Genomic DNA, 14,080 nt, shown 5'->3' on the forward strand with positions numbered 1-14,080 from the left:
CCAAGGATAAAATATACCATCACTTAATAGAGAAACGTTTTATTATTATGCATAGGCCATTCCACAAGCTACACTGAAAATTCTCAGCAGAAAAATCGAAACAAACAGCAGGGAAAGCACATACTTTTAGCAACTCTAAAATAGGGAGCTGTGTCTGAAGTGATGATGATTCCTTAGCAGTTAAAATTCGAGATTGATCAACTACTCCCTCAATGTCCTCGTCCTTGATGTCATACATGCTTAGCATCCTGCAGTGTATAAGTTTTAATAAAATTCTCTGACTTAACATTCTCCAACTACAGTTTGAAAAGCGTAACAGTTTAAACCGGGTTACAGACAGCTAAGTGAAGAGTCTGCAAGGTTGTTGATGTTATTCAGGTAGATGGGATTAAAATGATTGAGTCAATTATGAATGGTGAATGACATCAAAGAAGGGAAAGAGGCAAAAAGCTAATAACTTTTCAATTGACGGAAAAGGAACCACTCACATGTGGAAATGCTTAAGGCAAGCACCAACCAACTGCCATTTCTCACAAGGATCAGCATAAGCTCTCTGAGGGAATGGCCCAAAAACATGGTCATAGATGAACCTAAAGATGCCAATAAATCTGTGAAAAATACAAAGAAACATCTAAGATGAGTATGAGCATTAAAAAGAAATAAAAAAACGTCAAGAATAATACAAAGATAAAGGGACCAGTACCTTTGCCCTCTATCACTCATGTCTTTCTCTTCAGCTATGAGAGTATTTATCAAGTTAATGAAAGATATAGTCGAAGGATATTGTTCCCTCCTTGCTTCTATTTCGTTCAATTCAAATTGCATGTCATAAAGCTGTAAGATTTACAAATTTATTTGCAAATGAGAAAAAATAGGAAGTTAATATGCTGAGGGTAACTAAGGGGCATGGAAGGAAATGAAAGAAGTGGAGGAAGCATAGAAAGCAATGGTTAATGAACACAAAAATTATGTTCATTATTCAAGTCAATGCAAACTTGGATTTCAGTATTATAACACACAACACAACCAATAGATGTGCAGATTGATTATCACCCTTTATTTGATATTTTGTGCATCAACGTATGTATTCTTCCTTTCATAATGTAAATCTAGCAATATTGTATTATTTTTTTTGGGGGGGGGGGGGGGGGGAGGATAATGTTTCATGTGTGATCATGCATAAGATAATTGTAATGAGCAGCTGAGTTGGTAGGAGTAATAATGAACTCAGCTGAAGCTAAAGGAAGTAAGCAGGATAAGAAAGTTAACGATGAAGGAACTCAGTTCATCCAACCCCTCCCTCTCTCAATCTTCATCCCCATAAGAAGTGATAGCATACCTATCATCTTTAATAACAAGGATAAGGCAACATGCTTGTGGCTGGACATGGAGGACAGGGTGTGCAACATGATTAACCAGTGGATTGTGAACAGCATTGCTCAAAGAATTTTGTCAATAGAAGAACATAAAGCAATGGTTAATGAAAGCAACGAAATGAAAGCAAGCAAAATAGAAGTACTGTGAAGAGGAACTCAGGCAAGTCTCAAGATTGTCACCTTCCCAAAAGATTTGCCCAGATGAAATCTCCAAAATTCTGTTAGGAAGATGTGATGGGGTGGTTGTCTAAGTGTGAAGCCCGTTTTGGATTACACAAGGGACATGACGACTAAAAGGTAAAGAAGGCAGGTTTGCACTGGAAGAGAAGAGCTAAAAATCACATCAAGCTTATGAGAAAGCTCAGGACCAAGACATTCCATAATTACACTACAAAAAAGCTATCAAGAGATTTGGACTTGTGTATGAGAACTCAATAAAGGAATTCATCCATTTGAGGCAACAAAGAAGTGCAGTTGTATGTCAAGATGCATTTAATAACTTGATCATAAGTTGAATTTGTCAAAACCTACATTGCTTGGTTAGAGAAAGAAGTAGCAAACGGATGAGAACAGTTCTTAACAGCATGAGAATCGCAGAACTACAATAATTCAAGGATGAGGGGCCTAATAGAAGTGAAGCGCCAAGGGGATTAAGACGAATAACACTTGGGGTCAGCAATCCTATGGCAAATAAGAAACCAAGAAGCTGCAATATTTGTGGTGGTACTGAATCACAAGTCTTGCAGATTTACTCACCAAGGGGATCTCCAAAGCAAGATTTGAAGAATTATACAATAAAGCCAGGACTGTCAAATTTCTATCCGCCAGCATGAAGGGGAGTGTTAGCAAGATTTTTTGTCTATATTTCTATTAATATCTTATTTCATTGACTTGCTGATTTTTAGGGAATAACTCTGCCTATATTATATAGCCGATTCCAAGCCCAGATCAAGGAGGAGAGTTGTGTTAGGCCTTCCACAGCTAACGTAAAAACCTGTCGAATCTCATAAACATGGATCAACAAAGTAATTATGCTAATGTTAGGTCATTGCCTAGAAGTGACGCGCTGTATGGCTCGAGTACAGTGATAAGTGAGCTAAAGCCGCTGCATCATCGCTCAGATGTCGTGTTAAATAAGCAAGAGCTACCGCACTCTCTTGGACGGAGGTGGCTAAAGAAGTTAGTTCATGAGAGCAAGATTAGATTTGACACTTGGAATATTGGGACATTGAATGAGAAATCTATAAAGGTAGTAGGAGTTATGAGGGACAGAAGGATTAATATTTTGTGCCTCCAAGAAACAAAATGGACTAGAGAAGTTGCAGCGAAACTTGGAGGGTATAAAATTTGGTACACAGGAAAGGTGAGTGCAAGGAATGGTGTTGGCATCATTGTTGATGGAACATGAAAAAAGAATGTGGTAGAGGTTAAAAGGTTTGATGACAGAATAATATCTTTAAAAGTAATTGTTGGAAAGGATACTATCAATATCATTAGTACCTATACACCTCAGGTTAAAGCAAAGACACACCTTAAAGATAAGTTTTGGGAAGATATAGAGGTGTTGGTTCAAAGCATACCATTTGAAGAAAAAATTTTATCGGTGGGGATTTTAATAGACATGTTGGCATGGAAGCAGGACAATTTGGTTTTGGTTTCAGTTTTGGTTTTGGGGAGCTCGATAATAGAGGACAATCTATTCTTGACTTTTCTATTGCATACAATCTCAAGATTGTCAACACCTATTTTAAGAAGCATGAGGAGCATTTAATCACGTACCAGAGTGGTACCTCAAAATCACATATTGATTTCTTTTTGGTTAAGAATCCGGACAGAAGATTGTGTACTAATTGCAAAGTGATTCCTGCATATAGGATGACTACCCAACATAGAGTATTTTTTCTTGATGCACATTTTAAGAGTTTCAGACAAAAGCATCATCAAATGGTAAAACCCAGGGTTAAGTGGTGGCAGTTAAAGGATGAGAAGCACGAGCTATTCAAAAGGACCTTTTTGGAGGAAGGGATCTGGGAGTGGTAGGAAAATGCGAACATGATGTGGGAAGAGATTGCTACAAGGGTTCATATGGTAACTAAAGCAATTTTGGGAGAATCCAAAGGTCGTGGTCAGAGAAATAAAGAGACTTGGTGGTGGGATAAGAGTGTGTAAGAGAAAGTTAGATAGAAAAGAGATTGTTTTAAGACCATACATTTGTGCAGTAGTACAGAAAATTGGGAAAAGTATCATTTGGCTAAAAAAGAGACAAAGAAAGCAGTGAACCAAGCACGTACTAAAACTTATGAGAGGTTTTATCAGGAGTTAGGAACAAAGGCAGAAAAACAAAATATTTACAAGATTGCGAATCAAAGGGAGAGGAAAAAGAGAGATCTGGACCAAGTGAAGTGTATAAAGGATGAATATGGTAAAGTGCTAATTACTGATGGTGATATTAAGGATAGATGGGAGGCATACTTTTATAAGTTGTTTGATGAGAAAAGCGAATGTGTGATTTAGGACTTACAGGATTTGCTAATTAGCAAAGATAATCAGAATTTGGCTTTTTACTATAGGATCCGTATCGAAGAGGTTAAGGCAGCTCTTATGAAAATAGACAATGGTAAAGCCATTGAGCCTAATGGTATTCCTATTTAAGTTTGGAAGTGTTTGGGCCAGTAGGGTGAACTTGGCTAACTAAGTTTTTTAATGAAATTTTACGTTCTAAAAATGCTGGATGATTAAAGGAGAAGCATTTTAGTTCCTATTTACAAGAATAAAAAAGACATTCAAAACTATACAAGCTACAGAGGGATAAAACTTATGAATCATACAATGAAGTTGTGGGAAAAAGTGATTGAACATAGATTGAGGTTGGAAACTTCTATTTCAGAGAATCAATTTGGATTTATGCTGGGGAGATCCACAACTGAAACTAAAACAATCTATTTACTAAAAGGGTAAAAGAGTTAATGGAAAGATATAAAAATAAAAGAAGAGATTTACATATGGTTTTTATTGACTTGGAAAAAGCTCATGATCGTGTGCCAAGATAAGTACTTTGGAAGCCTTAGGAGAAAAAAAAGTATACAGGTTGCTTTTATCAAAACTATACAAGATATGTATAAAGGGGTAACTACTAGTGTAAGAACACCTGCATGTAAGACAAAAGACTTTCCCATTAAGATTGGCCTGCATCAGGGATCTTCTTTAAGCCCTTATCGGTTTAATATTGTTCTGGATGTTCTAACCGAGCTTATTCAAGAAAGAATCTCTAAGTCTATGCTTTTCACAGATGAATAGTCCTCATGGCAGAGTCAAAAGAAGATATTAACTCTAAATTAGAGTTACGGAGAAGAACTTTGGAGTCGAAAAGTTTTCATTTGAGTAGGAACAAAACAGAATATATGCATTGCAATTCTAGGGGAAAGCAAAACAATAGTGATTTGGAGGTGAAGATAAGGGATCAAATTATTCCTCAAGCATCAAAATTTAAATACCCTGGATCCATTATACATGAGGATGGTGAAATTGATAAAGACGTTTCTCATAGAATACAAGCTGGCTGGTTAAAGTGGAAAAAAGCTACCAAAGCACAAAGTTGGGGTAGCAGAAATGAGGATGTTAAGATGGATGTGTAGTCATACAACAAAAGATAAGATTCGAAATGAAAATATCAAAGCAAAAATTGGTGTGGCGCCTATCTAAGAGAAAATGGTTGAAAATCGCTTAGATAGTTTAGACATGTGCAGAGAAGGCCATTGAAGGCCCCGGTAAGAAAGGTAAATCAGACAATATGGAGTCCCATAAAAAAAGGCAAAGAAAGACCGAGAAGAATGCTCAATGAGGTTATTGAGCGAGACTTCCTAGTCAACAATATATCCAAAAACTGGATTGTTAACAGAGCACGAGGACATCATGTGATTCATATAGCTAACCCCACCTAGTGGGATAAGGCTGCTTCTTGTTGTTATAGGCTGCTTTTTAGGGAATCATATTCATATTTTATTTTCATTTAATTTCCTTATCATTTACCTACAATCCTACGTGGTGGACCAAAGCTTGTAGTTATCATTGTTATTCCTTATTTTTTGCCCATGTCTTGGGGATTCTCATAACAGGATTGTAGCTATGAAGCTTCTATATAAGTTATCATTAAAACCAGAATAATATATGTGATATTCATGCTTCATTTTGTTCAACTCTAAAAAGAAATTAACAACCAGTGACGCCCACAATGCAACATAATACAACAAAGCACATTGAAGTAGATAGACACTTCATGAAGTATAAATTGCAAAATGACACAATTTGTATTCCTTGTCTCAGCCTAGGAGTAACTAGCCAATATTCTCTCTAAATGGCTTGATCTCACAGTTTTTGAAAGAGTCATCACCAAGATGTGAACAGATAACTTCTATTCACCAACTCGACATGGAGATCAGTCAATAATAAAGCATTATGTTTGGAATTATATCATTATGAGATGCGATCTTTCCGACTAAGTCAAATTACTTATTTAGGAAAGTTTATATCTGCATTTATGTGCATTATTTTGCCCCAGTGACCCAGTCTAATTATCATGTACAACTATACAAGTGAATAAACAGGTCATACGCTCTCAATATTATTCAGAAATTTCAATATTGATCAATCGTTTTCATAAAATATGATAATATGAAAGCAGAAGACCAGTGAGAGTATGTGATACAAAAAGAGACAGTAAAGAAACAAAAATATGTTCCCTAGTAGAAATATTTTCTAAGGTACTCTGGAAACACTTATCCCTAAGTCCAATAAACCAACCGGAGTAGCCAGGGGTTGTGGACCATTCTGTAATTGAGGCCCAACGACTACAGGTAGATCATATTGCTCAAGATAGGCCCAAATGCTATCCTTCAATAATGGAGAAACACGAACAAATGTAGCTATTGCATTCCTCAGAGCACCCTAGTTTCACAAAACATGCTTGTTAGAAGAACAGTGCAAGAATTTGAAGCAGAACAGCCAGAACCACGACATAAAGCTGGCATACCTTCAGATACGGAGGCACAGTTTCATAACTAAGAAGCTTGAACAATGGCTCAATATCAGGAAACCAATTTTTCCTTTCGATAGGGTTTCCATATTCCACAACCTGTACCCCAGACAATTAGATGATAAGAACATTACTACGCCTTGCAACTAGAGAAAAAAATAAATAAATAAGTAAAATGAGGGTATTATCCACGAAGAAACAAGATGTTGGCAAATTAACCAAAAGCAAAGAGTTTAGGTTAAGTTCTTTTGATAATTATAATTTATAATTCTATATCCAAAGATTTGGCTGCTAATATAACACAACGGCACCGCACAATCCATGTAGCCAACGCCACATAAGAGGATAAAACTTGTTGCTTTTTTTTTTTTTATATAGATAACTCAACTATTCATTATTCAATATCAAATATTTTAAACAAGTACGGGGTATGTTAGTACACAAAGCTCCCATTGTGAGGTCCGAGGAGGATTACACCCAGTTTGGCTCTACCTTTAATTAATTACTAATTATTAATTATGGATATAATTTTTAATTTGAAAATGAAAGGCCATCTACAAAAAATAAGAAAATACAAAAAATAAGAAATTATGAATATTTTTCATTAAAAAAAAAAGAAGTTTTATCGAATGAAAATAGCCATTAATTATATTTTTGGAAGATGTTCAAACCAAGTAATCATGTTAGATCAAAACGCTAAAAGAAAAAACAGATATCCACAGGCTACCGTCTAAATTAACTCAAAAGTCCGATATTGGGGGGAAAAAGTTTCAATCCATTCCATTCCACTAATTGTATAATAACTCCCCAACAATAACTAGATGAGACCATTCCCTCTCCCCATAAAACTCCCAAATACAGGAATGTTTCATTCTATTCCATCCCATTTCAGTAATTCCATTACATTCTATCCTAAACTCCCAAGTGCACCGTAAATTACACCTAAACACAAAATGACATGACAAATGATAGGTAAAGTCAAACCTTCATAAGAACATTCAGATATGCCACAAGAGCTTTTGCATCCCCCTCCTGAATTTCAGGCAACATTGCTCCAGCAGTTTGAAGGGACTGTTTAAATTTCTCATCATAGATTGCTAAGCAATCAAACAAAGTGCTCCACCCTATTGAACGGAATGCTTTACCTTGCAGTAACTCATAAACTTTTGAAGCACCTTCCCGACTCAAAGCCTGAAAGAGGAGTTTTACAATATGAAAACAAAAGAAGGATAAAATAAAAGCTGGTGGACAAGATTGAGATCTCATACTCTAAACAACCAGAAAATTCTCTTACCAGGGTGCTGAGCATATTCAGGAAAGCTACGAGCGTTTGAAAATTTGTATGATCCTCCCCAGCAAAAGTTACAAATGTCCATAACACCTCATTTCCAGACAAAAGCTCTGGTTCTTTCTGATAATTTAATGAAAGCCTTTCAGGTAATGAATTCATGATAAAAGTAAAACCCAATCAAATGAATACTAGCCATTCAAATCATGAATAAAATGAATATTAAAAACAAAGGTTTGATGGCTTCTCTTCACTAAAACGAGCAAGCAAATAGGATTAATTGGTATAACTACGTGGAATGAAGATCTCCTAAGAGCAGCAATACATAAATTAACAGACATCAGCCACTAATTCTATAGTTAGGATATTTCATTAAATCTACTGCCTCTTGATGAAACATACCTGATAAATTTCACTAACAAACTCCATGATGGATACAAATGGCGTTGGAGAGGTTTCAGTGCCTTGTAGAGAACTTGAGCTCTGGTCTGGCACAATGTCATGTGATCCAGTGGTACGGTATGGATTAAGCATACTCATGGCCCTGTCCTTGGATTCTTTTATCTGCTCGAATACAAGCAAAATCATTTGCAATGAAATGTTATGAAAACCAAAACAAACAGAAGAGGAATTTTATACTTGCAACAACTGGCTAAACCAAGTCGTTTCCTCATACAAGTGTGGATGTGTGCATTTCACCCATCAAATCAAAAAGTAAAAATTTCAACGTTTCAAAAACAAAAGAACATTCACTAACTGTTAAGAAAAACCAGCTTAAGAAATTAAAACAATCGATGCCCCATGGACAAAAATATGCAACAAGAAAAAGAGAAGAACATAAGAGATCTAATTATGCTTATTGATATTAATCATCGCTTTGACTTGATAGTTTAAACTTTGAAGCTCAAATAATCATCGACAGAGCTGAAAGCCACATATTTTGGACCAACACAAGATATAATTCTCAAACGGGCAAAAGTAAAGCAGAAAATCATACAGACTTCAGTATCATTAAATTCCAAAACAAAAGCCAATAGTTCCCAATTGGCAAATAACAGAACATTTAGACCAGACTGACAACAAATTGAGAGATCACCCAAGGAGCAACAGAAAGGGATAACATTTCATAGTCCGTTTATTTCAAATTAGTAGAATTGTTAGCATAAAATTAGAGAGGGCACTGACGGGGGAAAAAAAAGTATTTATATTTTACTGATTGAATGATGCAGTACATATGGGATAGTCTAGGGTTACATATTACCCACCAAATCTAATATTCTGCTCTAATCTGATCCCAAGATTACATAGGATCAAATTCCAAAGAATCTCTTTGACTCTGAATTGAGTTCTATAAGAATGAGGTAACAGGTTTAAATAGATACAAAACTTCCTCAGCAAGGGAGGTTATTAGGCTGCTAATCTAGGGATCTGGCCCAGATACTAGGGTTCTAGAATGGAATTCAAAATACAATCAGATCAGAATCATAATCTAGCTAATAAACAGGAATAAATCTACAGAAAAATAAATCTACAGAATAAAATCTGTTATGAGGCTTAGGGTTTTAGGCCCGTGGCCCATTAGACTGAGCGGCCAACAAATTCTTATCTCCTAAACAGAATTATAGAACTAAATAAAGTACACTAGACTAGCTTATATATGGGCTGGGGTTATTAGGTCAACACCCTTCTAACAACAAGCAAATTCAATACATTAATATTCATCATTTAATCCACACACAGGATTGCACATGCCCACATAGTTGTACAATCTAATCGCATATACAACATTTACTTTACAATGAAATAATCAGTATCAATAATGAATATATATATAATAAAATATATTACAAACCGCAATATTTATGAGCCATAAACACTCTGGCTCATTCCTCGAAATTCATGCAATGTAATAAGGAAACAAGTCAGCTTCTTTTACCTACCTTTGCTAATATATTGTCATGTCATCATCATTGTCAACATAGCCACCACCCTCTTCTACCAGCATTGCTTCCACAATCACTACCCCAGCCCCCACCACCATAACTACCACCGTCTTGCCACATTTAATGCCAGCATCACTACCTCTACCACTGCAACCCATATTACCTTCACATTGCTATTACAACTACCGTTGTTACCATAAAACAAATACCACTACCAAAATATTAGTAGCAACGAAAAAGTGAAGTGCAATGAACTGAACTCAAGAAAGCAAAACGACATCCCTCACTAGTGTTCGAGAGACCAGCATTCTCTTTACTTCTTTCCAACTCTCAACATAGTCTAAGTCCTCCCACAAGCTAGATACAAAATAGTAGTATCAACAAAAAAGTGAAAAGTGACCCATGTGTGTTGCCTGAGTCTAGAGCCACTCTGATGTATTATTATAACTATTTTTAGATGTTAGGGTAGGTAATGGCCTCTAGCCATTATATGGGATAATTTAATTGCTAGTAGTTTTTGTTAGGTAGGCCTATAAATAGACATGGAGGGTACCCAATTGTACAGATTTTGATTACTCAAGTAATAACAGTGCACTATTCAGATAATTCTCTCTCGTGTCCTCTCTTGCTCATCTCTCTCTCTCTAAATCCCTCATGTCTTCTCTCCTTTCTGGTTTCCTTCTCTCTGATTCCTACTTCTAATTTTCTCTACAACATTTCTATCTTTCTCTTTTCCTTATTCTATCCTATCACACTCTTAAACATTATTTCTCTTACCCTTGCGTCCCCATGACTTTCCTTTTATAGGTCTGAGTAAAATTGTCAGCTCTGTGGCTAGTGGGCTCCTATTTAATGGGCCAAGAGTAAGTCACATGAAGTGTGTAAGGTGTATGACTGGGAGAGCCTCTAGCCACGCAAATGCCAGAGGTGGTTTTAGGTTCCTTTGTTACTTTGTGTTATTTCTATCTATTTTCATCGCTGTGGGAAGCTTAATCAATTAGACCTACACTCTACAAATTATTATCTGTGATTTAATATCAATTCTACAAGTGGTTTCCATCATTTTGCTGCCAGAGCTGTACAATCCATGGGAGTTTCTCCACATAAATATGATTTATTCCTTCGGCAATATACACTGGATAAGTGCTTAAAGCATGTCGAAGACACAATGGAAGGATTGAAGGTGAAAGAAGAAATTAGAGAGAAGAAAGCAGAGATTAGAGATATAAAAGAAAAGTCAAGAAAAGCAAAAGAGGAGACACATGTTCAAGCAAAGAAGACATCAAAGGCGAAAAAGAAAGAGGAAAACATAGTAACAAATGAGCAAGAGGAAAACAAAGACGGGGCTTGAGTTGAAGTTAAGGAAGCTTACATATAATTGTAATAAATATAAGTTAGTTGAGGGTTAGTTGGGGTAGTTAGGAGTGATGATTATAAATAGATAGGTTAGGGACTAATCGTAAGAGGCTTTTGGATAATGAAAAGTGATTCCTTTTTTCTCCAGTTCCCTCTCCCTCTCTTTCTCTTCTCTCCCCCTATTTTCTCTTTCCTATCTTTTCCTATGTATCAATGGTATCAAAGCCATTCCTTCCTAGGACCAACGAGGAGGGCTCCAAAACCAATCAGCCACATAGTGGACAAAATTCAAGAACCAATCTTCTCATTGTCAAAACATGTAACTATGAGGTCAACTGCAGGAGATAAAGGCGATGCTGCCCTTAAAGAATTGTGCCAGGAGAGTTGGTGCTGATCAGACAAGAAGGTTGTAGCCCATTACAATATTGCCTATGACAAAGTAATCCAAAGGCACATAAAGCCACCTCTAGCAGTCAAGAGGCTAAAGACTCTCCCACATAACACTCACATTCTGCTTGCCTTCCTCCCTAAACCTCATCCCCCAAGACATAAAGCCAGCAGTACGGTGTTCAAGCCCATTAAAGATCCAACAAGAACCAGCAGCTATATCACATTACCTTTTATATTCCCATCACCACCTACATATAAAGCCATCAAAATGAGTTGAACCCATCAAGCCAACTTGTTTAGCTTTGGTGGGTTGCGATAAGGCATCACTTGAAATTTATATATATATATATATATATATATAATTTGACAAAATTAATCCCACTCATTTTAACCCATGAACTAAACTAGCCAACCCCAAAGTTAGATGGGTCGCTTCATTTAACCCGGCTAATGTATCTATTAATGTGATTATAACGTATATTGTCATATTAGTATTATACTTATATTTATGTCATATATAAAAATAACAAGTAAGACGTAGATATAATTTTGAATACTTATTATTATATTCTAATAGTTATCTTTGCTGGCCAGATCAATAAAAGGAAAAATAGGAAGACTCGAGCAAAAGGAAAGATGCTTTCCAGCGGTCAGAGTTAACTTGAAGACTTCCACCAATTTGAAGAAAGTTGACAGTTAGAGTGCTCTAGGGTGTTTTAGACCCGTCTTTTGTTTAAAGGTGTTTTGACTTGGCAGGACTTGTTTTGTATTTTTAGGGTACTGCGGAGAGCTCTAACCTGTCAAAAGGCAGACTGGGGGAGGAGGATGATCATCCTACTTCTTCATCTTATTTTACCGTTTGTGTGATTTCTTTTGTCCCTAATGTTGCAACTTCCCTCACGTCTTGGGTGGAAGAATGTTGGGAATTAATCTCAGTGTTGGACCTCCCCCTGTTCTACCTTGGGCTCTATCATATCCATATTATATACAAAAAATATAAAAGAAGAAAAAACTCATTATATGTCATGTTAGCATTTTATTATTGTAGATGTAGTAATTTACTTATGCCTACGCTTTGTCAAATGTTAAATTTTGAAGACTTATTGAATGATTTAACATATTGAAATTGTTTTATAATATTTTTGTGACAAGATATAGAAACTTTAAATTTCTAATTATCTTTAAGTTAATTTTTATTTTCATAGCTTTTTCGGGTTATACAGGTCACCCCACGTAAAATATTCTATCACCATCATCAGTTACCCCACCCTGTCATCACCATAATCAGCATCACCCCATCAACAATGTGCTCTAAGTCGACGGAACACATTATCATATAAAAGCTTTATATGATGAACGGTCTTTGTAGTACTATCCCCTCTATGTGCAAGTATTATCCTAGACAACGCACCAAACAAGACCTCAATCATTCTTATCAAGGTAAAAATTTACTTAACCAACAAGACTTACTCTAATTAATAATTATTAACATGTCTAAACAATGACAAAGTAGTTCATCCAAGGAATTTAATCCGATGCCAGATTTGTGTATTCAATCATTACTAAAACATATTCTATTATCTATTATATATCGTCAAGTGAAAACGATAAACTTACCTTGTCTCTGGCATGTGGACTAGACAAGAAGCAGGTAATCAACTTGTGAAGATAAGCATTGCACATATAAATCATATCCTCATCATCATTCTGTACAAAAATGCACAATAACCTTGTGTCAATGAAGTAAAATTAAGAAAACATAGGGAAAAAAATCAAATATAACGTCTCACATTACATGGCGCATCATAAAATGTTCAACGATTAGCAACATAAAAAACATAAAACTTGACATTTCACTAAATATAAAAATGTTTACAGATGCAATATAAATGAAAAGTGAACGATAGAAACAACCAAAAAATAGTTAAATTCAAATATCATATTCATGTAGATAATGCTAAATTCCATCCTTAATTGACATGGTGCCTTTCTTTAAATAAGTGCACTAAATGCACATCTATTCGACTATTAAAGAGATGAGGAAGAAGATAAAGCATATGTGCTAATTGATAATAAAATAAGAAGTGCACTTCTATAAAGATGTGCATCAAATCAATCCAAATCCTAGGAAAGCATGCCTTTCATATTTTATTTGCCAAGTCAGAGAGGATTTACATTTTGAAAGGATAACAAAAACATATCTGCACCTGGTAGGCTGGAGTACGAAGAACTTTATCCAGTAAAAACTGAAAGACATTTTCTGAGAAAATGACCTCCAAGCCTTGACTAAGATAACTGATTTCATTTGATGAATTGCTTAAAATAGACTCCCTTGAAGAAATTCCATCTTGTATTAACATCAAATGTACCACCCAAGCAAGCCTAATGCCGCCAACAAAGCCCTGAACAATTGGATTACTTCCAGAAGCCATTACCTAAGACATGCAAAGCCACCAACAACATCCTAAATCATAACCCTGAAATTTCTTCATAACCAGTACATAAAACAGTAGTTATCTTTCATCTTACAATGTCATTGAATTCTCGTCTGAATGAAGCATCAGATGAAAGGATAGATGCTTTATCAGGCACAGTGCTCAAACCATCTGAGACGAATGCAATCACAAGAGAAAAGAAAAGACTAAAGGTTATCTGCAGAAAAAGACAGGATAGAGATGTGAGGAAGCAACATAGA

At 35.7% G+C, this 14,080-nt stretch overlaps 1 protein-coding gene across 1 annotated transcript in view; it reads right to left on the reverse strand.

Annotated features, from left to right (window-relative positions):
• Nucleotides 1-14,080, reverse strand: part of LOC114756509 (nuclear pore complex protein NUP205-like) — a 41,372-nt gene that overhangs the window by 23,959 nt on the left and 3,333 nt on the right. Inside the window, exons 8-18 of the mRNA XM_028945454.1 lie at nucleotides 13,915-14,037; nucleotides 13,593-13,820; nucleotides 13,003-13,092; nucleotides 8,099-8,260; nucleotides 7,703-7,819; nucleotides 7,393-7,599; nucleotides 6,406-6,507; nucleotides 6,177-6,320; nucleotides 704-834; nucleotides 489-608; nucleotides 125-248 (exon numbers count right to left, since the gene is read on the reverse strand). Of these exons, the coding sequence (XP_028801287.1) occupies nucleotides 125-248; nucleotides 489-608; nucleotides 704-834; nucleotides 6,177-6,320; nucleotides 6,406-6,507; nucleotides 7,393-7,599; nucleotides 7,703-7,819; nucleotides 8,099-8,260; nucleotides 13,003-13,092; nucleotides 13,593-13,820; nucleotides 13,915-14,037 (1,548 nt within the window). The remainder of the gene's footprint in view (nucleotides 1-124; nucleotides 249-488; nucleotides 609-703; nucleotides 835-6,176; nucleotides 6,321-6,405; nucleotides 6,508-7,392; nucleotides 7,600-7,702; nucleotides 7,820-8,098; nucleotides 8,261-13,002; nucleotides 13,093-13,592; nucleotides 13,821-13,914; nucleotides 14,038-14,080) is intronic.

Source organism: Neltuma alba, unplaced genomic scaffold, assembly GCF_004799145.2.
Source record: "Neltuma alba isolate B1F8T4 unplaced genomic scaffold, ASM479914v2 tig00010419_pilon, whole genome shotgun sequence".
Classification (NCBI taxonomy): domain Eukaryota; kingdom Viridiplantae; phylum Streptophyta; class Magnoliopsida; order Fabales; family Fabaceae; genus Neltuma; species Neltuma alba.